The sequence below is a fragment of the Humulus lupulus genome, chromosome 3 (genome assembly GCF_963169125.1).
Source record: "Humulus lupulus chromosome 3, drHumLupu1.1, whole genome shotgun sequence".
Lineage (NCBI taxonomy): Eukaryota > Viridiplantae > Streptophyta > Magnoliopsida > Rosales > Cannabaceae > Humulus > Humulus lupulus.
The window spans coordinates 3,561,129-3,586,882 of record NC_084795.1 but is presented as its reverse complement, the minus strand read 5'-3'; the positions used below and the strand labels follow the sequence as shown (position 1 = coordinate 3,586,882).

General features: G+C 31.3%; 4 protein-coding genes across 6 annotated transcripts; 3 read left to right on the top strand and 1 right to left on the bottom strand.

Moving 5' to 3' along the window:
• Window positions 1-282: 282 nt before the first annotated feature.
• LOC133821793 (probable helicase MAGATAMA 3) lies at window positions 283-8,538 on the top strand. Its single transcript, XM_062253940.1, has 20 exons — window positions 283-443; window positions 543-696; window positions 842-969; window positions 1,455-1,661; window positions 1,841-2,032; window positions 2,310-2,345; window positions 2,646-2,731; window positions 2,876-2,926; window positions 3,190-3,301; window positions 3,382-3,487; window positions 3,896-3,993; window positions 4,662-4,766; window positions 4,838-4,930; window positions 5,219-5,272; window positions 5,528-5,586; window positions 5,683-5,767; window positions 6,198-6,566; window positions 6,887-7,009; window positions 7,098-7,187; window positions 8,036-8,538. Exons 1-20 carry the CDS (start codon window positions 342-344, stop codon window positions 8,264-8,266), a joined length of 2,481 nt encoding a protein of 826 aa, XP_062109924.1. The 5' UTR covers window positions 283-341; the 3' UTR covers window positions 8,267-8,538.
• Window positions 8,539-9,791: 1,253 nt separating this feature from the next.
• LOC133821792 (uncharacterized) lies at window positions 9,792-11,177 on the top strand. 2 transcript variants are annotated; one of them, XM_062253938.1, is made up of 2 exons: window positions 9,792-10,073; window positions 10,819-11,177. In XM_062253938.1, the coding sequence occupies exons 1-2, from the start codon at window positions 9,832-9,834 to the stop codon at window positions 11,015-11,017; spliced, it is 441 nt and encodes a 146-aa protein (XP_062109922.1). In that variant the 5' UTR covers window positions 9,792-9,831; the 3' UTR covers window positions 11,018-11,177. The 2 variants fall into 2 exon arrangements, with proteins under 2 accessions (XP_062109922.1, XP_062109923.1); XM_062253939.1 differs by having other exon boundaries at window positions 9,794-10,073; window positions 10,825-11,177.
• A 2,787-nt stretch (window positions 11,178-13,964) lies between these two features.
• LOC133821791 (uncharacterized) lies at window positions 13,965-15,547 on the top strand. The gene is made up of 3 exons (XM_062253937.1): window positions 13,965-14,433; window positions 14,798-14,909; window positions 15,231-15,547. The coding sequence occupies exons 1-2, from the start codon at window positions 14,037-14,039 to the stop codon at window positions 14,866-14,868; spliced, it is 468 nt and encodes a 155-aa protein (XP_062109921.1). The 5' UTR covers window positions 13,965-14,036; the 3' UTR covers window positions 14,869-14,909; window positions 15,231-15,547.
• Window positions 15,548-16,315: 768 nt separating this feature from the next.
• On the bottom strand, window positions 16,316-21,167 carry LOC133821789 (uncharacterized). 2 transcript variants are annotated; one of them, XM_062253935.1, is made up of 8 exons: window positions 21,013-21,167; window positions 19,814-20,136; window positions 19,433-19,518; window positions 19,053-19,199; window positions 18,269-18,371; window positions 17,522-17,634; window positions 17,119-17,244; window positions 16,316-16,721 (listed from the first exon to the last, which is right to left on the bottom strand). In XM_062253935.1, exons 2-7 carry the CDS (start codon window positions 20,046-20,048, stop codon window positions 17,152-17,154), a joined length of 777 nt encoding a protein of 258 aa, XP_062109919.1. In that variant the 5' UTR covers window positions 20,049-20,136; window positions 21,013-21,167; the 3' UTR covers window positions 16,316-16,721; window positions 17,119-17,151. The 2 variants fall into 2 exon arrangements, with proteins under 2 accessions (XP_062109919.1, XP_062109920.1); XM_062253936.1 differs by lacking the exons at window positions 16,316-16,721; window positions 17,119-17,244; window positions 17,522-17,634 and adding an exon at window positions 17,668-17,893.
• Between the last annotated feature and the right edge of the window lie 4,587 nt (window positions 21,168-25,754).

The window sequence follows — 25,754 nt, the reverse complement described above, 5'->3', positions numbered from 1 at the left end:
ATTAGGAGCGAGTAATTACCCAATCCACATGTTAAAACAATGCTAAGTTTTTTCATTTGCATATGCTTTGAATGAAAATAGTTTATTTATTGTGATACATTCACTTTTTTTTTTGTTTTGTAAATGTGAAAAAAAATGAAATTTTCCTTTTGCAATTTATGGGTTTTTTTGAAGAAATTTTTTAAAAAGGAGGGACTAAATCATAATATATAGAAATATGGGGACAAATTGAGTAATTATTGATTTATTTGTTATTGGGTTTAAAAGAGTAAAACCCCCTGCGTTGCGTGGTTTCCCAGCTCAGTCGAACTGTACTGTGCCTCCTCTCCTCTGCTCCTTCCATGGCCGTGGGCGTGGACAAGCCTCAAGAAGAAGCTTCCATTGCCCGTTTCTACAAGGTTGTTCTCAGCTGGGACTATTTTCGTCTCATCAAAGAATCTAACGTAATCTCTCTCTCTCTCATTCTCTCTCATTTTCATCGTTTTTGGTATACATACACATGTTGTATGATATTGAATCGAGTTTTGATTTTGGTGAAACAGAAGAGGAAGCGAGAATTAAAGGAAGGAGGTACTTTGGGGCTGAAGAAAGTCAAGGATAGGTACGACGACGTTGATGATTACATCTCTACTTTTGAGCCTCTTCTTTTCGAAGAAGTTAAAGCTCAGATTTGTCAGAAGAAAGACGACGATGAAGGTACCTTTTCCTTCCTTTTCATCACTTTCCATCTTTCCTCAATTTCGTCATATAATCATGGGTTGGGCTTTTCTTTATTACATGTTCAATTTGGTTGAAATGTGTCACTGAAATCAGATATCTTTATCTTTGTTCGGCATTGCAGTGACAGAATGGGAGAGCAGAGTGGTCGTGGATTGCAATGAGGTTGATGGGTTTCACTTAGCAGTTGTTAATTATGCTAATGAAGAATTTATTTCGCAGAATGATCTATTGCTTCTTTCTAAAGTCAAGGTGATAGTTTGCATCATCTGAATTCAGTGTCTCTTTTTTGCATTTGTTAGATATTAAGGAATTAGTATTCTCAGTTAGACAGCAACTCATCCAGATGTTAGTGTTTTTTTTTTAAATTTAGTTTATTAGTAATCACTATTCTCATATCAGGTTTGCCTATTTCAAATCCATCTTCTTTTTATACAAGTTATGCTTCATTTTTTAAAGAACCTTTTTTTTATAAGACTGCTATGTTCTATTCTTAAACAACATTTTAGTAAGGGCAAAAAAGTTTTGACTTTAGGCTCTGCAATTTTGTTTTCAAGATCAGCTTAAGTATGTTATGTTACCCATGAAATCATGATTTTCGACCGGATCAATGGGTGTAATAGGCAACATATTTGCACTTTGTCCCCATGGTTCTGCTGGGTTTCAAATAACCAAATAGGTAGATATATCTGTTTGAAGTTGCTTTGGGTACTTATTTTAGGCGCTGTATACTGCAGTTTCAAGAGGGTGCAAGACTTCCAACAGCATATGTATTTGCTTTTGTGGAAAGTTGCCAAAACAACCGTATCATACTTAGAATGTTTCTGGCTGGAGAATTCACACCTGGGAAAAAAGATGTCATTGAGAATTCGTCAAGGCTTTCAAGTGTGCGGTCCTTGATTACATCTAACAATGAAGCAGACCGACTCTTTTACAGTATGAAGGTAATTTGAAGCTAGATAAATAGTAACAAGAAAAAGTTCAGCTTTTTGCTTTGTTAGTGTTACAAATTCTCTTATATCATTGCACTTAAATGGAAGCTGAACTAAGCCACGCTTAGAATTATAAAGCACACCTTCTGTCTCTGCTATACTTTACAATTATTGTTTTACTGTTTATGCAGATATGCAGTTTATCAACTATTACTCGTGAGTATGTAGCTCTGCAATCAATTGGCTCTCTCCCTTTTAAGGATTTGATAATAACAGCAACTGAAAAGAAAATTGATTTGGAAGATCATGCCTGGAAAATATCTAGACCTCTGGAGGAATATATAAAAGACACTCTTAATAATTCTCAATGGGATGCTATACAGGTTAGTAGCTATTTATAATGTCAAATATGGCTACTAATAGTACTACTTATTTTTGTGAGTGAGCTGTACTTGTGAATTAATTGTTGACTACCTTTACATGGATTCACTATGTAAGCTGTGGTCTTGTGGAGATGTGTTAGGAAGACGTGTCTCCTATTTTCATTTTATAGGCAACTCTCTATTATGTATCTCTAGGCAAAATCTAGGTTATTATATTTATTGTAAAAGAGTTTCCAAAATTTGTTTTAACAAGAAATATATGTATTTTATACTGCAGGCAGGTCTGTCGCGCAAGCCTTTTGTTCTGATACAGGTTTGTGTCTTCTCAAAATTTCTTGTTGACTCGTAAACGAAATTGCTGCTTTCTTCATTTTCAACACCAACTTACATAATGGTTGAAATTCGTGTCAATGATATTTCTGGACGATGAAATCTTGCCAAAATTGAAATAGTTTTGCAAGGAACCTGTGAAAGTAGGTGAAAAATTGATTCTTTATCTTGATATCCGTGCTTCATGTTTGAAAAATTAGAATGTGTCCTAACTTACTTTTGGTAATTCAACACTGTTTTTTCATGTGCATTATGTGGATTGTGAACTAGTGCTTTCATTTAGGGTCCTCCAGGAACAGGAAAGACACAAACCATCCTTGGGATTCTAAGTGCAATATTGCATGCAACTCCAGCAAGACTGCATTCCAGGTAAAAAAAATTGTTTGTCGCTGCACTAATTTTTGTCCAGTGTGGGAGTTGTTTTGATTTTAGTGATTATGAAAAGCAGTATATTACATATCTGGCGTTTTTATCTTGATGTTCTAATAGTTATCTAGTATCCTTTTCGTGCAGGCGTGGGTTGCTGGCCATAAAGCGTGGACCAAAATTATCTGTTCATGAAACGTAAGTGTTTTCTTATTGTTAATACTTAATATCTTCAATGGGTTTTTAGTTACATCTTTATTGTAGTTCTGTTACAACCATGCTAGTTAATTACTAAATTCATCTAATTTAACAATGTCCCATAATTCAAAAATATTATTGTTTTATTTGGGGCATTTTTGCACTTAATTTTCAATGCCACAGAAGTGTGCAGTCCCTTGTCTGGTATATGTTTTTTTTTTTTTGTGGTGTTCGCTTTATAGTGCTTTTCATATGTAATGTAGGAACAATCATTGGGGACGAGCAGCTCCATGGCTTGGAGGTAGTAATCCAAGAGATGACATAGTGCCTATTGATGGTGATGATGGTTTTTTCCCAACCTCAGGAAATGAATTGGTAAGCTCTGACTCAGGCTTTGCTTTGTATTTTTGTGATTTAAAAGAAATCTTATCTTTCAACTTCATTAATATCTGCAGAAACCAGAACAAGTCAATTCCAGCCGTAAATATCGTGTACGCGTCCTTGTATGTGCCCCTTCAAACTCTGCACTAGATGAGATTGTATTGCGAGTTTTAAACAATGGTAGCTCCCCCTTACCTCTTATTTGCGTGATTCAGTTCCTTGGTTCTTTGCTAAATGCAATTTTATTGTTCTTTTTATACTTTGATTTTCTATTATCTTGTTAACAAAAAAGAGAAAATATGCATAATATGGTAATAAATTATTCTTAATGCCTTTTGAAGTACATTCTTTCACATTTTGATGTTTTCACTTTGAAGAACTTGGAGCCTCAGCTTCCCCTTCAGTGTGTATGACAACATTTAGCATCTAACAAGATTTGTTTAGGATGATACGATGCATGAAATTGAATGTTTGTGTACAGATAGTTTTCATTGTGCATCATTCACCTGTAATTAATTGCTAGTGTTTGTGATGAAAATGACTTTAAGTAACATCTGTTATAATGTAATATCATTTGTAAATTCTCAGGCGTTCGTGATGAAAATGATCGCTCCTATAACCCTAAAATTGTTCGGATTGGTCTTAAGGCACATCATTCCGTCCGTGCGGTTTCCATGGATTATCTGGTATGTCTACACAAATCAATGGTTACTGAGCCCAAGCTCCACTTTTATATTATTATTATTATTGTTCAATGTGGTGTCTTTAAAAGGGAACAGTCGATGAGTGGTTGAGTTATTTATTAGTTGGATTAGACTGTTGAATTTTGGGAAGGTTTGTTCATAAACTGCGTGGCAGGACACTGCAAGATGTCAGACATATGATTGTTTTCTCAATTGTAAACATCTAACTTCCATAGGTAGTCTGCTTGTGCTTTAAGTTACCTTCTATTTCTTCTACCATGCAATTTTATGGAAGCGCCTACTGCTGGAAGTTGAGAAATACGGTTATACAAATAAGGTCTTCATTTTGCCATCCTGTAAGAAAAGAAATTACCAAATGGAGAAAAGTGATAATTGTAGGGTCTTCTTAACTAGAATTTTGTCATTGAAATTTAATTGCTGACAAATTGGGGAGCTTCTCTGCCATTATTAAAAGTCTTACTATACTTACTTACCACTACATCTAAGAAATCACTTCTTGTCATTGTCTCCCCCACCCTCCTCTATGTAATCAACCTAGATGAACTACCATCTTTCTGATATTTCCAGTTGTATATGCTTCTACTTTTGCTTTCAGAAAATGTCAATATTAGTAAGCTCTACTGAAAAATAGAGATAAATTTGTTTTGTAGTTAAAGCAAAAGAATGAAAGCATGGAGGCTGATAAAGAGAGATTTGGAGCTGCAGGAAGGGATAGGGATAGTGTTCGTGCTGCAATCTTGGAGGAGGCTGTAATTGTATGCAACTTTTCATTGTGCAAATGACATTCAATTGTTAAGGTTTTCTCTCTAACCATGTTCATTCACAGGTTTTCTCCACGCTAAGTTTCAGTGGTTCAGCTCTTTTCAGTAAATGGAATCGTGGTTTTGATGTTGTTATAATAGATGAAGCTGCCCAAGCTGTAAGTCTTGTATTCTTTTCTAGTTTAATAGTCTCCAAGATAGTGATGGATTAAATCATTGAGTCAATCACTAATCAATAGGGGATCTTAATCTGAAATTTTTCCATGGGTGTTTAGCGATTTTGAATTAAATATGTTTACTTTGATGGTCGGAGAAATGGCCAGTGTTGATGTTATCACGCATATAGATAATTTTTTAATTCAATATGTACTTGTTTTGTTTCATGTTAAATCTTTATCAGAGTAACCACTCACCATCTTTCTGCTTTGTTTAATATATTTTGCCAGGTAGAACCAGCTATTCTTGTTCCACTGGCCAATGGATGCAAACAAGTATTTCTGGTAAATTTCTGGTGTTACTGTTTTATTGGAACTTTTGCTTGCATGTTGGTTTCATAACCAAGATGGGTAGCTCAATCGGTCAGGCCTGTGGCTTGCTCCTACAAGGTCTGAGGTTTGAGTTCCTCTCGGAGCCCAGTTTTAAAATAATATTTGTTTTCTTGATTCTTTAAGTTTCTTTCACGTGCTTCTGCACTATGGAGCTTTTATCTCTTATCTTGCCATTTATATTTTGTTTTCCCCCTTCATTACGTGTAGGTTGGTGATCCAGTTCAACTGCCGGCTACTGTAATTTCTCCAATTGCCGGAGATTTTGGGTAAAGCTCATTTATTATGGTGTATCTTTATTATTTGTTTGAAAAATGCTGAAGCATAACTATTTATTCTCCTCTTTCTTGATTATCTCATTGAAGATATGGTATGAGTATGTTCGAGAGATTTCAGAAGGCTGGCTATCCAGTGACCATGCTCAAAACCCAGTACCGAATGCATCCAGAGGTTAGAAATATTTAGTTAAAACAAATATGAATTTTTGATAGATCTGGAGACCAATATTTCACTGATCTACATACCGCTGAATTTCTAAATAGGTTTAGATGTCATTTTTAGAAAAACAAATGGAACACGTTTATCTCATTAATGATTATAAAAATTGTATTGTTGTGATTCTCCCAAGAACTGCAACAATGAGTGCAAGTCCTACATGTATTAGTTGTAGACCTTGTGGTGCTTAGTAGCACAGGTTCCCATATCATTTATCTTTTTAATTATATAGGTTTATATGTGTGTATACCTAATTATAGGTTCACACATCATCGCTACTCTAATCTTCCATAGAGAAAATGTATTAGCCTCTTCATTCAGTTTTGAAAAATTGCTTATTCAAGTAGTAGTTTTCTAACATATGCAAGTCTTTTCCTTGAAACAGATAAGGAGCTTTCCTTCAGGGGAGTTTTATGCAGAGTCATTGGAAGATGGTCCTAACGTTAAAGATCAGACAAGGCGTTTGTGGCATGACTATCGATGTTTTGGACCATTTTGCTTCTTTAACTTGCACGAAGGGAAAGAATCTAAACCCCCAGGAAGTGGGTCATGGATAAATAATGATGAGGTTGAATTTGTTTTCCTCTTGTTTCAGAAATTAGTTAGTGCATACCCAGAGCTCAAATCAAGTCAGCAATTTGCAATTATATCCCCATACAGTGCACAAGTAAATCTCTTGAAAGAACGTTTTAAGACGACTTTCGGAGTTGATTCAGAGAAAGTAGTGGATATCACTACTGTTGATGGTTGCCAGGTAGAGTGTCATTTTTTTCCCCAAGCTAGATTATATTCTTTTTAAGATATGGAACCTTTGCAAGATTATTGTCATACGGGTCAACTAATTTGACTGGTGGTTTGTCTGGTTTACTAGGCTTAAATTATTGTTGAATTTTTGTTTTGAAGTTAAAACACAGCCAAGCTTTCATCATGTTACGTAGTTCTCTCATTATGTCATAGCTAACAACTTATCTATCTATATTCATTCATAATAAATAGCATTTATGTTTACATCGACAATCTGGGTCAATTTGGATATTTTATAATAAATGGGAAAAAAATTTGTTTCTGTTTCAGGGTCGTGAGAAGGATGTTGCCATATTTTCTTGTGTTAGGGCAAGTGAGAAAAACGGCATTGGATTTGTGGCTGATTTTCGGAGAATGAATGTCGGCATAACTAGAGCAAAGTCTTCTGTCTTGGTATGCCATTATTTTAACGCAGGATCATCAACTAGCATTATATATCACTTATCCTCCTACTCAAGACTGAAGTCTAGTGTTTGATCAGGTTGTTGGATCTGCATCGACACTAAAAAGGGGCGATGAGCATTGGAATAACCTAGTGCAAAGTGCAGAAAAGAGGGACTGCATGTTCAAGGTAAATATTGTCTTTACCGGGTGTTCATTTTTCATATTTTGACAAAGCATTAGCTACTCTTTTTTTTTTTATGACAAACTGACCATTTATTGAGCTTGAGTAGTTACCATTTAACTAACTACACTAGTGTCAAAAAGTTTGCCCCTTAGAAGATAATTTTCATGCAAAATGTTCTTCTTTTCCGCTTTACACACTTCATTCTAGTTCAATGAAACAGAAGAGTAATGCTGCATTGCATTCTGTACCACCTGCTAATTTGATTCTTTCTTTCGATGGATATCGGAATTCTATATTAATTCGAATTAAAAATGAAAAAGAAATCTAGGAATTAGAATCGTAGGAGTAAGAGCTGTCTTGCGATCATTTCAGATTGATTGGAATAAAGACAAATCAAATAGATGAAGCAAATAAATAGAATTGAGACATACTACTATGTCAATTATATATATATGGAATTGATATCTATTCTAGATATATAGGGGGTGTTTGGTACGAGGTTTGAGTTTGGGAGAGTAGAGTTAGAGGAGTTTAGATTAAGGGAATGTGAAACTCAAGTGTTTAAAGGGGTTAAGATTACCCTCAAGCTAAAAAATAGTACCCACTTGGAAACACAAACCCCCAAGCCATTAAAAATAAATTTACCAAATATGGGTTAGATTTAACATTCTCATTTCCACCAAACCGAACTCCCATACCAAACACCCCCATAAAGATAAGATAATAATGTTGATTGATATATATTAAATTAATCTCTTTTAAAGTTTCTGTCATATAACATGAATCATTGCTATTTTTTCTGGCGATTTGACAATCCTGAAATCCAGAAAGCTAACTCGTCCCTGGCGCAGGTATCGAAGCCGTATGCTTCATTTTTCAGCGAAGAGAATATAAAATCCATGGCAGTGAAAGAAGAGGCCCCAGCAGCATCAGGGAAGGCAACACATAATGCTGAAGAGGAGAACAATGCAGCTGCTGCATACAATCCAGGGGAAGCTGATCATGCACAAGCTGAAGACAATGATTATGGAGATGGGGACATGGACATGGATGATGGAGGAGGAGGCATGGATGATGAATGAGTCCCCAACTATTCAACTAACACCCAAAAGAGATGTAAATTTATATCTATTTTTTTTTATTTGAGTATTTTTCATTTTTATTCTTATAATAGTATAACCCAACAGTGGAAAATTTTGGAACATTCTGCATAATGCTTATGTATCAACAAGTCATTGTGTTCACAAACATTACCACACTTGATAACTTATGGTACATTATTATTATAGCTTTGTCATGACTCATGCTGATTTGATTGCCTAACACTTGATCAATAAGACTTTTTTCATTTTTATTTGGTTTTTGGCACTTCTCTCTCCAACCCCTTTTATTATTATTGATTGTTATGATGGCAAAGATGATAATGAAAATTTAATTTTAAAAAAGGCTTGTTAGATAATATTAATTTTAAAATGCAAATGATTCCAAGAATGAAGTTTGTGTAAATGTGAAAACTACAAAGGCCGCAATGGATGATCTACTTCATTCTTTAAAATACTTTCTAAAAGCACACTTTTTTTCTATTTTACTTCTAAGTTTTACATTATAACATATATCAGTTTCTTTATATATTTCTCTACATCATTTAAATATTATATCTTTAAGCATATTTTATTAATTAAAGTAAAATAAAATAATTGAAAAGGAAATAATAAATATATACTAAATGGGAGAGAGAAAACTTATAAAGAAAAATAATAATATTAAAATATTATATAAAAGATATATAAATGTTATGCAAATGTAGATATGAATTAATTGGAGTTTGTGCATAGTTAATATAAATATATGTATAAAGAAGCTGATGAAAGATGTTTTTGTGAGCTTTAGCTAAATATTATAGAGAAAGTGTATTAATACACCACCAAAACATAATTTTTTTATAATTTACCTTAAATTTTTACATTATACCATACATCAGCTTTTCTATTTTTTCTCTACATCATTTAAATATTATATTTTTTAAAATATTTTATTTATTTTAAGAAATAAAATAATTAAATATAATAGTATCCCACTCATATATATACAAAAGTTTATAAAAAAAATAATAAAATATTTATAGCTAGATAAATAGTGCTTCACCACATATAAAGAAATAATATTTATTTAGATAAAAAAATATATAATTTTACATCACCTATAAAATACTATTTAACAATTTTTTCTTTATATTATAAATAAATAGATATTTTATTGAGAGTGCTCTGAGACAATATAAATAAAGGAAAGAAGTTATTCCTACTAGACTTTTCATCATTACCTAAAGTGGTAGTGTTAGTGTACTTGGATTTTCATAAGAGACAAAAGAGATTTATGTCGACACAAACACCATCTAGAATTGTGTCACAAATAATATTGGGTTCTCAGAAATATCGGCTTAGATTGGATATTTTCACAAATACCATCGTGTCACCACATATGAAAATAAGCCTAAAAGTCTTCTACGAGTAACCTAGCAAAGGACACGTCTCCAATAAAGACACGTATACCAACCAACCATCTAACACCTTCTCTTTATTATATTTTTTCATAATAAAGAGAGTTCATTCATTGAAGAAGAGAAGAGAAGAGTCGAAAGAAAAAGATGGAGAGAGTTAGAGGGTGTTGTTTTCTGATAGTGTGTGTGGTGTTGGTGTTCTTTGCAAGCTCCATAATTGGAGAGAAAGAGAGTGGTTGCAGTGGTAGTGGGAGTTGTAGTAGTGATGAGTATGAAACGAAACCCACTACAGAATCTTCGACAGAGGGAGTCACAGCCACATCAAAGTTGGACAAGCTTAAAACTCTTCTCAAAACTGCTCAAACACACTTGTTTCCTCCTAATCTTGAGTAAGTTCTTCTCTTCTTCTCAGTACAATGCTATTACTTTTTGATTGTTTGTTTCGTTCGGAGAGAAAGTGATAATGGTGGGAAAAGAAAATTTGTTTAGGATCTTGTCTGAGGGCACTAGATCTTTTTAGCTTTTAGTGGAAACAACTAACAACCCATGTTTTAGATTTGTGTGAAGAATGTTGGGCTAGCTTTGGAGTATATAATTAAAAGTTGTATAGAGTAGGGTGTACACGGTCGTATTTTTTTTATTTTTAGTGCATCGGATTTGGATTTTGCGGATTTCGGGTGAAGAAAAGTGGTGGAGAATTCAGTATGAAATTTTCAGATTTTAGGATGATTTCGGGTTTGGCATGGTCGGGTTTCAGGTAGGATTTGTCCAAAAATGAGTTTTGGTAAAAAATAATTTAAGATATCATATTTTGATATTTTTTTATTTTTCACATGTTTTTTTAACATTGTTTTTTTTTTTAACTTTGTTAGTTTGGTAATATTGATTTTTTTTACAAATTGAATCTTAGTAATTTAAAAAAAAACATTAATTTTTTCGAATATTTTTTTTAATTATGTTCGGCATCTGAACCCGTGTGTTCTCAATTTTAAAACTCAAACCTGACTCGAGTTGATTTCACCCGAAATTGACGTGGGTTGAATTCATCCGGAATTGACGGGCTTTATAAAAAATTAGATTTTCAGATTGCGAGTCCGACGGGTTTTTCAAGAGTGAAATTTGATGTATTTGTAGTTTCAGGGGTGGTGAAGAAATTGGTGGTGGAGAGAAAGGAGCTGTAGGAAAGAGCTTTGACCAGGGTGTGGAGACAGTGGAAGGGTCTGCAAAAACAGCTGCCAAAATAGCTGGGGAAACTGTCACAAAGGCCAAGGACACAGTCCAACACACCTTTTCCAAGGATGATAGTTATGATGATCAACAAGCTGAGCTCTGAGCTTTGATCTACTTTGAATTTTTAATCATAATTAGTACTACTACTCTACTCTACTCTACTCTACTCTCTTTACTTGCTTGCTCTTTTCTAGTTTTATTATGTAACCCTTTTGGATTTGTTTGTGAGTTTATTATGTCATTTTGTGCATTTCTCTTTTTCAGCTTATTTGGCTATAGAATTTATTTATGTCATATCTATTTTCCAAATGTAAAAGGAACTATGATTAAGTAAATAAATAAATAAAAGTTGGAATTTATTTGGTCATACCACTCAATAGTGAAAGAATAAAATAGTGGTTGGAAATTGGAAAAGAATGAAAGGAATAATTAAAATAATAAGTTTGCAAGGGCCACAAACTGCTATCAAATCAAGTTATATTCATTTGCAGAGTATGAAATTAATTAAGTGCACAATTACCAATATTAGACCAAATATAAACTCATCTTTTATATTAACAGGGCACAATTAATTGTGAGGCGGAGAATTTGCGGGGAGTGTCTTCTGTTTTTGTTCTTATTTATATTTATAATTCCTGTTCCTGCCCAATTTTTGTTTATTCTTCCTCGGGGACGAAGTGGGGAATCCTGTAGAGAACCCATTTATTTAAAAAATAAATTTTAAAATAAAAATCGTAAATTATATGTAAATTAAAATATTGCACAATATTTATTATTTAAAACATTAAATGTTATCTTAAATAAAATTTAAAATATTAAAAAAATTACCACTATACTACAAAAACACATAAAGAAAAATATTAAATACATATAAAATATTATAAAAATTTAAACGGGGTCCCGTCGGGGCGGGGAGTGCTATTCCCGTCCTCGCCCCATTTAACATCCGGGGAATGAAAGTTATCCCCATCTCGTCCTGTTCCTTATTTAGACGGGGATTCCCCGCCCCATTAGGGGCGGGTCCCCGTAGAGCCCCGACTCCATGGAGAAAATGTGCATCCCTATTATCAGTGTTATAAAAATATAAATCTTTTGAGCAGAAAATCTACATCTTTTTAATAATTTATTTTTAAATTTCTTTAAATAAAATTTAAAAGAAAAGTAAAGTAGACTAATTTGGGAATATATTTAATTTCAGATCTTTAAAAAAGTGAAAAGAATATTTGTAGTATTGAGAAGAAAAAGAAAGTAATAAGCTTACAAATCTAGATAGGGATTAGAGAAAATAACAAACTCAAAAACCTCCTAGTTGTATCAATAAAATCTTGCATGGTTTTTAATAATTTCAAAATTAATTACATTTTTAATTTAAATATCATCAACATTTCAACTAATATTTAAATATTACAAAATTTCTTAATTTTTTTTTATCTTTATAGGGACTTCTACACATCAGTAATTAGTATTGACACAAAAATAGATTCATTACAATTGCTTGCTTCAATTTTTTGTTTTTTTTGTTCTTTCAATTATTACATTTAATTTTTTTTAATTATTTCATCAAATTTTATTGTTTTTAATTGTGTCATGTCAGCAAAGGTGGATGTGCAACTGCATATGCTAAACAGATTTGGTAATTTGGTTGCTTTGTTTATTTGATTAAAGTGTATATGCTTTTTTAAATTCTGTGTTTTTGTTCATTATTTGTTTGGACCCTGTGTTTTGATAAATTACTTTTTGGACTTTGTGTTTTCTAAAATAGTTCAAATAGACCCCTAAACCCGATTTTGATCAAAAATTTTCGAACTAAAATCACAAATAATTCATCAAATTAATAACTCATAACAAAAATAAAACTATTTTGCCTAAGAACAGTGTTGTTATATTCAATTTTTTGTTTATCAAAATCAAGTTTAAGAGCATATTTGAACCATTTTACAAAACACAGAGTCCAAAAAATAATTTGTCAAAACACATGGTCCAAACAGGTAATGAGGCAAAACACAGAGTCTAAAAATATATAAATCCTTGATTAAATGAAGTTAGCAAATAATTTTCTAGTGCTTGCCAAAGTGTATTTATTATTGGTTTGCATATGGCAATGGGATTGGCATAAATATATAGAAACACCAAACAAGCTAAATAGAAACACTTATTCAAACACATTTGAGGCCATGTCCCTTTCTTTGCAAAATTTTAACAAAAACACAAATCTAATTCCCCGTAAATCCATGTCTGTGATTTACTCGTTCATTTGTTCATGTTCATTGATCCACTGTTACGAAAGACGAAAGAGGTGAGAGAGATGGGAGAAGAAGGAGAAAAATGTAGATCTAAGTTATCTATGCAATGTGCTCGTCCATCTTTATCGATCTACTATCTTGAAGTATAAGATGATTTGAAAGATAATAATAAAGAGTAAAACTTACTCTCCTTTGTCCCACATTAACTAGAGAACACGATTTTACTCTTCATTCTCTCTTATATAAACTCACAAATCACCTTTGGCTAAATAGGGCATAGTCATAAAAGGGTAAAAGCCATAGATGTTGGAAATATATAAAAGAATCAAAATATCGTATAAAGAAAATAGGTCGAGAGCTTGTCACATTGAATATGAGAACATAGTTAGACAAAATTACAGTGGTTTTGTTTTAAATTGTTAATTTGATAAATTATTTTACATTTTAATGTAGAAAAACTTTAATCAAAATCGAGATTAAGAGTTTATTTGAACCACTTTACAAAACACATGGTATAAAAAGTAATTTATCAAAATATTATATTCAAACAAGTAGCGAGACAAAATGACAATGCCAGAAAGTATAAACTTTGTTTTTAATTATGCCATTTTATTTTTAATTTTTTAATTATGCCATCAACTTTTTAATGTTTTTAATTATATCATGTTATTTTACCCTCATCATCTATTGTTCACCTACTCCATCCCAAATAGAGTATTTTCGTTAAATAAATAAAAAATAAAATATTTTTCAAATTAAATAAATAAACAAAATACTATAAATATCGAACAGATCACATTATCCAATTATTTATCCACTTTTTCCCCATAAAAAAGGCTCAATTTCTTCATCTTCTTCTTCATCGTCATCCTTCTGTAAATGGCAAGATCTCTCTCCCAAACCCTAACCCTAACTCGTCACCTTTCCCCCAAATCCCCTCAGCCATCGTGTTCCTCCATCCTCCTCGCTCATCGCACCCAATCCAGTCTGCCCTCTCACACCAACGATCTCGCCGATCTAACCGACGCCGCATCTTCTTCCTCCGATCCCCTTCTCCGGAAGCTCGAAGACGCCATCCACCGTATTATCGTGCGCCGATCCGCCCCCGATTGGCTCCCCTTCGTTCCCGGATCATCGTACTGGGTCCCTCCCCCGCTCTCCCGTAACTACGGCCTCACCCAGCTGGTTGAGAAGCTAGCTAATCCCTTGACCGAGGAGGAGTCCATGTCCACCACCACTGTTAGGGGTTGGCCTTCTTCGGATTATTTCATTCAAGGTTCGATTCATCTTAATTATGGGTTTGGCATGTTTATTTGATGACAAATTCGATTTTTTTTTTATCGATTGACTGCATTTTCAACACTATAATCATTGGTGGTTCTCTTATATCTTTTTGGATTTGGGTTTTAGAAAAGGAAAATAATTGTATAGTTACACACACCCAAATCCATATATATAATCTTTGCTAAGAGATTGAAGAGCAATTGAAAAATGTTGTCTTGTTACACGAATTACTTTACATTTCTTTCAATGAATATTCCCTAAGCTTGATTTATACATTAGATTAGATGTTGCTTTTCAAGCTGAATGAATTAGTATTGTATTATCTTATATGCATTTAAACTTGTATTTGGTTTCAGGTGCATCCCCTCATCAGATAGAGTCAGTAGAGGAAAATTCCAATAAACTTTCTAAATCAGAGAACGATTAATAAGGATATGAGCCTTGTCTTTCCTAAACTTGGCATCTGGGGTGAGTTTTCTTGTAAACTTAGAACTTTGTGTTGTGTCAGATTGGAGTTTTATGTCTTCTTGTGTCTTAATATTTACATACTAAGATGATCTCTGAGTCAACAATAATCATTCATGTGTTTAAAATGGAAGGTTTATGTACACTTGTAAAAGCTAGTGATGCTAGCTTAAGATCATATAACCAGCAATGTTGAATTGTCCATGGACTAATTTTCAGAAACTGAAGAAATTAGTTGTTTTGTTTAACATTCTATTCTGTCTTTTTCATAAGTTTGTGCCATTGAAACAGTCAAATACTAATGATGTTGTGTTGATAATTCAGGCTTATCCAGACAGACAGATTTGTAAATTAATGTAGAACAAGGCTAAGAAAAGAAGAAAGAAAAAAGAGAATCTAAAGATCCGTTTTTGAGATGAGGGAATTTTCAATCAAAAGGATCTATCTGTACAGATGCAACCTGGTCGGTTAAGCATGAATAATAATGGTTTTTATTTGAATGTATTTTATGCTTTTATAAAAAATAAAAAAAATAGTGAGCCAAGAAAATGTTTGCTTTCAGTTATATATTTTTATATGTATTATTATAAACTCTTCCCCTTTAAGGTTGATTCTTATATATAATTTTTCAGTCCGCCCTATTTGAATGTATTATTTTATTAATTGGATTTTTTTTTTAATTAAAATAGGCTCTCGTAAGAGATGATTATGATCTTTGTTTTCATGATTGTTTATTTATCAAAATGATAAACATCCTTTTCAGTTTATCGCTTTGGTGTACTCGATTAGTTTAAATCTTTGAATTTCAACTTTGAGCAAATTAAGTCTTTTGACCAACACGGGTTAATTTTTTTACAAAATAAAAATAATAATTAATTGTTGAAATTGAAACTTTAGAAATCAAATTTCAGTAAGACTAGATTTTGTTATTATAAATAATTTAACTGTTAAATAAAAAACAAGAACTGAAATTGAAACTATAAAAATCAAATAGTAACTAGTGGTTGAGCTAGGTACCCTGTATTATATTAAACTCTGAAAACCAGAAGAGAAAGGAGAAAATGCCAAGTTTTTTTGTAATCATTTTGGAGAATATGCTATGTTTTTCAATCATTGTTTAGCGAATTTACTTATTTGGTACCTTCTATTTTTGTAAAGTATCATTCTGATACTCTTTATATATTTTGAAAACATAGATATTTGATAAAAATTTATTAATATGACTAATCTGTCAAATAATTTGTAACTCATAATTAAATTACCAAATATATATGATTTTAAAATGCAGGTACTAAATATGTATGATTTCAAAATGCAGTGTACCAAAATGATTTCAAAACTCAGTGTTCGAAATGGTTACCTAACCATTTGTTTATCCAAAACTAAAGTAACAAATGAGTTGCACCAACTAAAAAAAAAGTTCAAAAAAACTTAAAATAAACCACATGGATGAGTAACACAGAATTTGTTCAACCAGGTACAACAGCAACCAAGGGCTACAGAAACTTTGCTTTTTTGTTTCAAACTTCCTTTTGGGATACAAACAACAAATGAGCTGTACAAGTTCTGGCATGAAAGTCACAAACAGAACGATTTATTTACTAACAACATTTTGGTGATAAATATTGGTCACTATATCTTTTGATAACGAAAAAAAAGAAACTATGGGAGGGAATATGCTTGTCTAGGCACTGCAGACAGTGGTTGTTCTTGTTTAAAGGCCTAAACTCAAGCAAATAATCCGCAACTGTGCGTTGAAGATGTACGAGATCCTCGAGAATGAAAACCATATCTGAATAGATAAGTAAGAATTTCCTGAAGAAAAAACCAGTGGTTATTGTTATGATGCATCTTAGTTCATCTAATCTGAAACTATGGTGATAAAAAAAGGAAACGCATGAAGAAGAAGAACATCATATTAAAGTAAATTAACAAACAACAAAATAAGACAATAAGTATGACCATGGTGAAGTGAACCTATATGTTGTATTTACATCTAAGATTTTCAGGAGAACTGCCATAAGCATAACTTCTTTATTTTATTTCATAGTTAATAACTCCCACGAAAGAGAACACACATGGAAATCTACCAAAGTATTCGAAAGTTATAGCCAAAGACAGCCAAAAAGAAAAGGAAGAGAGCAATAAGACTGCGAAGTAATATCACTACCTTAGATGGTGAGTTTTACTACAAATAGATTGGATAACTTACCATACAAAACAGCAGAATCTTTCGACTTCCAAACTAAAAGAGGCCCAACATCCTCAGCTCGGTCACATGACTGGGGTCAAGTTCAGGAACATTCTTATTACCTTCTCGATCTTCTACAACATATTCCTGAGAAAAAATTACCTCGGATCAATCAGTAGAGAGATATCAAGATTCTAAGCTTTAACATATACTTTGAGTACCCAAATTATTAGTTTCAAAGGCAGGAGATAAAAAATAAAAAATAAAATACACTTTCTCAAAGAATAAAAGCAACTTTATCCTTCAGCTAAGGAATTGGTCAAACATTTCAAAAGCATTTTATCATAATTTCTCCATCAAACATATTACTAATTGTTCTATACAAGTCAAGTTTCAGCTTGAGAAGCTTCCGAGTAGAAGTTACCTTTGTTAGTTCTTGTTTAGCAAGAACATGGTAATGGCGTTCGCTGATCCTTTGTCCACATATTATGGCTATGAAGAAACCATAGAGCAAACCCACCAAAAGAATAGCCAAAACTGCAATCAAGACAGAAGATAGATTACAGTTACATATACTGCATCTGTGGGTGTGAAACGAAATCATGAATTAGTTCTACAACACTTGTTCAACATGTAATAATGCATATATTTATTTGAAAAAATTAAGAAGAAGAAGCTGTGCAACTAAGGACGTCAAACTCAGGTCATCCATCAACTTATTCCTACACTCCTTCAAGTCTTCATAAGAATCTACCATCATTTACCCACGAACGAAAACAGAGTTGTGGACATTTTGCTGAAATTCATAAATTTCAAGACATTAATATTATGCATAATACATTTTAAATTTTTGGGAGTTTGTAAACAGCTGGTGTTCATGTTAAACATCATGTTTCTTTGGTTCTTCCCTTTATACATGCCCACATCAAATCCATCTCATTGAATTCATAACTACATGACAAATTGCTTTGAAATGGTGCTAAATAATATCTTTGTGATTAAGCTGGGATAATGTTCTTGAAGATCATAAACACCTGAGTTACACATACATATCAACATATGTCAATAAGTACGAATATGCACATGCCTGCTTAATACATATACATGTGTAAAGTGAAGGAGAGAGATAGAGAGACAGAGCGAGTCAAGAAGAGGGTCAAGGCGTGCATACCAGCCATTGTATAAAATCCATATGGGTGTTCTTCATAACCAAACATTTCCCTAAGTTCTTCCCCATAAAAGTTATAAACCAGCACTCCTAAGAATGCCACAATCTGTTGAGACATGGCAGAAAAGCAGTCTTGAATCAGGCAATGAGCGACGTTATGAAAGTCAATTCACATGCTTAATTCAACAAAGCTAACTCCAAAAGGAAGAATTAACAAATCACAACTCAACCTTTCTTAAAGTGTTGATCAGTCTTTTCTATATATATTTCAGATGAGTTGCATAAGTTTTAAAAATAAGAACTAACTTAAATGAACTAAAAGAAAAAAACAAAGATAATCCCCATAGATAATTATACTTTCACACATCTGTCTTTTCTGTATAATTAAGTAGTCAAGAAAAACTATACAAAGGTGGCTGCCTTATCCCAATTTTCATGTTTGGATACCATCAGAGATCATAACCCAGACCTAATTGTCACGTGTATAAAGAGAAAAGAGAAAAAAGGAAGCAAAAAAGAAAAGTTACTGTCATTTCACTTATTCCAGAAAAAAACCACTATCTGACCAAAATAAAAGGTGACTCCCAAGCCAAAAGGATGTAAAACAAGTAACTTTCATTTCACACACACACACACACATATTATAATCTTTTACTAATTATGTGCTTAGTTTTGCATTTTAACTAATAACATCACTCAGAATCAACAATGAAAAACCATTGATAACTAAATAAAGATTAGAAATACTAATAATAATCAGTTTACATTATATTGTCCGTGATCATACCAGTTGAACGACAATGAAAATGAATGCATGATCCCTAGCAACAAGAAATTGGAATTTTAATCTCAACCACCAGCGATCAACAGGAACATTTGCACGTAACAAGAACATAGCCCTGCATTCAGTACAGTGAGCAAAGGCAAAGCCCTCCTGAGGAAAGAAAGAAATTGGTAATCTCTGTCAAGCCTCAACAAAAGATATTTCATTTCGCTAAAATAGTTTAAACAGTATAGTTTACTACTGCATATACAAAAATAAACTTAATTGTCACTAGAAAATCAGAATAATAATAATATGCAAACCCATGATTCCAACAGTTAGCAATTAAAAAAACAATTGGCAATTGCTAGTCACACACAAACAAACCAAAAAAAAATACTCACCTTTGTGGACCTCCAATTGTCAAGACACGACCTATGGACAAACTTCTGAGTGCCTTTGCAGTGGCAGGGAGCAATCAAGTCTTCCCCTGAAAGAAATAATGCACGTGGCCTTAAGATAGATTTATGGATATTAAAATAACAAACAGTTGCCAGCATATTGTATATAAGATTAAGATTATCTTTTCTTTGAATATTTGATTATTACAAACATAATATTTTGTTTAAGTTTGTTAATATTTTGGGGCGGGGGTCAGTGTGGTGTTGAGGGTTGGAAATTGCACAAAAATTCACAATACACAAAGTCACCATTCCAAATGGTGACAATGTCAGGTAACTAAAGAAATACAAATACAGATACCGAACAAATAGGAACTGTAAGACCTTCAGAATCGAGGCATATACGGCATTGTGGTTGATCTGCATTCACCAGTTGGCAGTTGTCTTCAACTCGAACATTTAGCCCATCTTCATCAGAGATAGCATGATCCCCTCCAATGGTTATGATTTCACAGGATGCAGAAGATTCTACCGATCTGTGCGAGCTCTCAGACTGGCATAAGATGGGCTCACGTTCTGAAATATCTTCATTATGACTATCATTTATAACTAATTGCATTTCGAAGCACTTTGAGTCAGGGTAATACTGATAAGGTCATTGCCAGAGCTATTGTACACATGAACCATCTCAAGAAAAACAAAGGAACCTGCAAGTGGAGACAATGTTACACCATTGTGCTCATATAAATCAAGGTGAATCACTCAATCACATATTAACTTAGCAGTATACTTATCATACATTAAATTTTGACAATTTGATATATCTAAGAAACAAACATCTCAACCTTCTCTATCAATTTTGTAGCCAAGAACACAATTAGCTCAACATTCAACACTAGGAGTCTGAGGATTAATAAAAAGATGATTCTAAGTTATATTACAAAAGTACCTAGAAAATTATAAAAACAGATTAAGAATCAGGTCCAAAAATTGGCCGGCCTAATTTCATTAAGTTCCAACTTTTTTTTTTATTTACTGGATACTTAATTATCAGACTTTTATCAGGGCTGCCCCTGCCCTCAATTCTCCCCTGTTCGACTCCCATCTCTTTGTCCCTACCATTTTCATAATTCTCTCTTCTTGGGCAATCAAGCAACCCAAAAACAATTAGAAACATCATAACAAATCCTCAGATAAAGTGAGAAGTAAAACAATCACAGAAAAGAAATTAACAGCAAGAAATGATCACTTCCAATATCCTAAAAACACAAAACTCTAACACCACTATCTACTATGAATTCCAGCACTGTTCCGAACAAATCAAGTTAATTAGAAGATCTGGAAAAAAGTGAATAGAGGCTTTAAAATAACCACACACACACACACAAAAAAAAAACAACAAATCATGGAATTGTAAAAACAATTTTTTTCCAAACGCGTAGCGAAAATTCAAAGCTCAGTTTCAATTCAACACAATATAACGATCACACACACAAATCAAATAAAAATGAAAACAGAAACCATGAGTTTGGAGAAGAAGAGAAATTGATAAGATATACAGACATGTACACACAAGAATTTACCTGAGATTTAACATTGTATGATGATTGTTCAAGCTTAAAACAATGCAATTATGGGTTTGAATTCGAGTGATAGGGTTTTCTCTTCAATTGACTCTCTTGCCGGCGTTTTCTTCAAACTATTTTTCGAAGTTTTTTTTTTTTTTAAATTTATTTATATATTTTTGGAGATGAAGGTGACTGGATTGTTAGTGCAGATGAGATACTGTTGGAAACCGATTGATAAGAAAATTTCACTTTAGCCCCTCAATTGTAAAGATTTATTGCCGTTTGCCCCTCATTTTTTTGTTCTTACAATCACATCCATCGTTTTTCTATGGCTCTTCAAATATTTAAGGAATATGAAAATTTTCTATGGTTTTTGTATTTTTTTTTTATACTAATATGTTAAAAAAAATGAAATTTCTTAAGAAAATATGAATTTCTACTTTGAGAATATTAAACCTAAAATAAAGATATAAAATTATAAGTGATATAATAAAATATATTTTAATTTTTTATATTTATGATGTTTTTTATTTTTATCTATTATTATTAATTTGGCGCCAACTAAAATTGACAGTTAATTATCGTTGTACAAATAAAGTTACATGTGTAAGCTTCATAATTTTACTACCTTTGAAATTTGGTAAAATAATATTTTGAAGTGACACTTTTTTAGTAAAATTATAAGGTCAAAATATATAGTATGTAATTTGATATATTAATGTTTAACAATTTAGGATACTATTTTATGATAAAATTAAATATGAAAAATGTAAAAATGGTGAGAAATTTAGGGCGTAAATTATATGCTATAAATGAAATAGTTACGATTAAAAAATTATTTTAAAGTGTCATTCTATTAATGTATATGAGCATTTTCTCATTTTATTGATTTTAAATTTGTAAAGTAAGTTTTTATTTTGGCGGTCTAAAGAAGACCACCAAAATAAAGATCGGGATTGTTAAATTTTCTTGTAATGGAAGCAAATTAAGAATTTATTAATATATTGGCTTTTAAAATAGGAAATTTATTCATTTGGTACCTTATGTTTTTGCAAAGGATCATTTTGGTACTCTTTGTTTTCAATAATGCTCATATGGTACCATGTATTTTAAAAATTATACATATTTGATACCCTAGACTCAGATTTGAATGATAAAATTTTGTCAATATGATCAAACTGTCATCAGTTATATGTAATTAAGTAATTAAATTTAAATTTGGAGCTTACATAATTAACATCAGTTTGATTAAATTGGTAAGATTTTATTAATTAAATTTTGAGTTTAGGGTACCAAATTGTACGATTTTAAAATACAAGGTACCATATGAGCATTATTGAAAACAGAGAGTATCAAAATGATACTTTGCAAAAACATAAGGTACCAAATGGTTACTTATCTTTTAAAATAAAAACATTAATTTATTTAAGTTGAGATATGTATGATTTTTCCTAAATTATAAGTATCATTTATGTATGGAAGTGCAAATTTAAATAAAGTTTGGTGACATGTCATTCCAACCCAAATGTCAAAAAAAAAATACCTCACACCCCAATGATTGAAATTCAGTTGGGACCCTAAGCTTTTTTGTTTAAATAAAGATTTTTTTTTGACAAGTGTTAGTGTATGATTTGAATATTCAAAGTAAGAAATTATTCTATGATTTTTTTTTTTGTTTAAATTAAACTTTTGGAATTTGAATTGGATGGAATTTGGTATATCTTCAATTTGACATGTTTTTCTAATAATGTAATCGCACAATAATTATATAATTTGAAGTAATTGAGAATTCTCAATTATACTTTATAATTTTCATAGCCTCGTGAGAATATTGTGTGTGATTATATTTGACATTCAAATATATTTTATATTTTAAAATATTGTGTAATTATTCAGATATGTAATTACACGAACTAAACATACAAAACGATATATTAAGATTAAGAAGAAGAAAATGAAAAAATAACTGCTAAACCAAAATAATGATTAATTAACTAATCACTTATTTTTAAACAATAATTTTGTTTGGTTTTTGGGAAAATGACTTTCGAGACCAATCATATATATTCTCGAAAACTTTTTTACTTTTTAGAAAACCCTAGACATTTTATTTGAATTTTTAACAATCATTTTAGTAAAAGATTATTTAAATAATAATAAAATTAGAAAAAGGTTATTTTATACTCTTCTTCTTTTTTATATATAGTATTATGATAATAGAAGATTATTGTAGATAGATTTAGATGTAAAGACATAATATAAAATAATAGTCGGTACAATAATAGATAGTTGCTTTGTTAGGTTTAATTATAATAAGTTGGAATTTTTTACAAAATATCTAAATATTATCTGTTATTATTAATTATTAGTTGGGTTGGGATATTACTAATGATATGATTGATGATCAAAATTAAGTAGAAAAGCTACAATTCATTAAATACTTAAGAAACATAATTAATAATAAGACCGGAGATTAATCAAACAAACGGTTGGGATTATATATCACATTCTTAAAACGATGAACTTCATAATTTTACTACCTTAAAGTGTTGAAAATTTGGTAAAATAATATTTTGAAGTGTGATTTTTTTAGTAAAGTTATAAGGTCAAAATATATAGTATGCAATTTGATATATTAATGTTTAACAACTTAGGATACTATTTTATGATATAATTAAATATGAAAAAGTAAAAATGGTGAGAAATATAGGGCATAAATTATATGCTATAAATGAAGTCACGATTTCAAAATTAATTTAAAGTGTCATTCTATTAAGGTATCTCTCTATTTTATTGATTTTAAATTTGTAACGTAAGTTCTTATTTTGGCGGTTTAAAGAAGACCACCAAAATAGGGGTCGAAATTGTCCAATTTCTTTGTAGTGCAAATTAAGAATTTATTAATACATTGACTTTTAAAATTAAAAATATTTATATCATTTACTTTAATTCAAGATCATGCATATATAAATGTATGAGCAAAACCATATGATTTTGTTAGATTTGGTTTCAATGAAAGAAAGATGTGAAATTTTAGAGAGTACAGGCTCTCACATTAATTTATTTAAGTTGAGACATGTTTGATTTGCTTTAGTAAGTGTTGAATAATGGAAATCTCTTTTTCCTAAATTATAGGTATCATTTATGTATGGAAGTGCGTATTTAAATAAGAATTGTTAAGGGGTACCAGTGATGCTCAACACTATAAAAAGGTGTTTGATATGAGGGAAAGTAAATGTGGGAATAAGAATTTAAATCCCTTCTTATGTTTGATTCAAATTTTAAGGAGGTAAAGTTAATAATTTGTGTGGGCCCTACATGTATTTTAAGGGTAAAGTGAACCATTTTGTACACAAGAGTTTCATATTACCTCCATCTTAAGCTCATCTACACTTTACAAAGCAACTCAACTACTCAAAACAAACATCCCTAAGTAGGTGACGTATCGCTATTAGTGCAATTCAATATCGGGTCTCACATATTTGAATTTAATAAATATTATGAAGTATTATTGATCAATTATAATGTGTCACCTCATATGATGTTGAACACATTAAGGGACCAAATAACAACATTTTATTTAAATTTAAATGTATAAGTGCAATAATAATAAGCTTTTGTCATGGGACCTTATAAAAAAAAGTTAAAGTTTGGTGACATGTCATTCCAACCCAAATGTCAGAAAAAATACCTCACACCCCAATGATTGAAATTCATTGGGACCCTAAGCTTTTTTGTTTAAATAAATATTTTTTTTGACAAGTGTTAGTGTGTATGATTTGAATATTGAAAGTGAAATTATTTTATGACATCTTTTTTTTAAAGGAATATACTATAATTAAGTAGTAATATAATTAAAGTCTAAAGAATGGTTTATCAGCTGGTAAAAATCATTTTGCTTAACCCAAATGTAAAGCTTTTGTTTAACTAGTATAATTAGGAAAAAATTAATGATAGGGGGCTAATAATAGTTCTCTTCTTCTAGTGGAATAATCCCAAATTAAAGTTTGATTAGTATATTTTCATACTATAATATTGAGAAATAAATATTTTTTTTTGTAGGGTGCGTTTGGAAAGCTAATCTGTAATTAGAATTGGATGAAATTCAGTATATCTTCAATTTGTCGTGTTTGTCTAATCATGTAATTACATAATAATTATATAATTTAAAGTAATTGAGGGTTCCCAATTATATTATCCAATTCTCATAGCCCCGTGAGAATATTGGGTGTGATTACACTTTGTAATTACTAAAAACTATAAATTTTAAACAGTATTTATTAGATAGTGTTATTTTTCTATGTAATTACTAACTGTTTTGTCAAACATGATAATAGAAATGATCATGTAAGTGATTACCACCACTTGATATCTAAACACACTTTGTATTTTAAAATATAATGTAATTAGTCAGATATATAATTACTACTATAATAATTACATAATTGTTTCTAAACACACTCTTAGTACAACAAGACAAATTACATGAACCAAGTATACAAAACTACATGTTAAGATCAAGAAAATGAAAAAATAATAGGTAAACCAAAACCAAAATAATGATTAATGAACAATCAAGTAAAATTACTTATTTTTTTAAAACAATAATTTTGTTTGGTTTTTGGGAAAATGACTTTCCATACCTGTCGCATATTCTCGAAAACCTTTTTACTCCTTAGAAAACTCTAGACATTTTATCTTAATTTTTAACAATCATTTTAGTAAAAGATTATTTAAATAATAATAATTAAAATTAG

Excerpts from the sequence above, each read along its gene's own strand:
- LOC133821793 (XM_062253940.1), top strand. The coding sequence starts at position 342 with ATGGCCGTGGGCGTGGACAAGCCTCAAGAAGAAGCTTCCATTGCCCGT. Across the intron at positions 4,767-4,837 it reads TCTTGGAGGAGGCTGTAATT|GTTTTCTCCACGCTAAGTTT; the intron begins GTATGCAACTTT and ends GTTCATTCACAG. Across the intron at positions 7,188-8,035 it reads AGAGGGACTGCATGTTCAAG|GTATCGAAGCCGTATGCTTC; the intron begins GTAAATATTGTC and ends TCCCTGGCGCAG.
- LOC133821792 (XM_062253938.1), top strand. The coding sequence starts at position 9,832 with ATGGAGAGAGTTAGAGGGTGTTGTTTTCTGATAGTGTGTGTGGTGTTG. Across the intron at positions 10,074-10,818 it reads TTGTTTCCTCCTAATCTTGA|TTTCAGGGGTGGTGAAGAAA; the intron begins GTAAGTTCTTCT and ends ATGTATTTGTAG.
- LOC133821791 (XM_062253937.1), top strand. The coding sequence starts at position 14,037 with ATGGCAAGATCTCTCTCCCAAACCCTAACCCTAACTCGTCACCTTTCC. Across the intron at positions 14,434-14,797 it reads TTCGGATTATTTCATTCAAG|GTGCATCCCCTCATCAGATA; the intron begins GTTCGATTCATC and ends ATTTGGTTTCAG.
- LOC133821789 (XM_062253935.1), bottom strand. The coding sequence starts at position 20,048 with ATGCAATTAGTTATAAATGATAGTCATAATGAAGATATTTCAGAACGT. Across the intron at positions 18,372-19,052 it reads TTTTCATTGTCGTTCAACTG|ATTGTGGCATTCTTAGGAGT; the intron begins GTATGATCACGG and ends ATGTCTCAACAG. Across the intron at positions 17,245-17,521 it reads CTAAACAAGAACTAACAAAG|GAATATGTTGTAGAAGATCG; the intron begins GTAACTTCTACT and ends ATTTTTTCTCAG.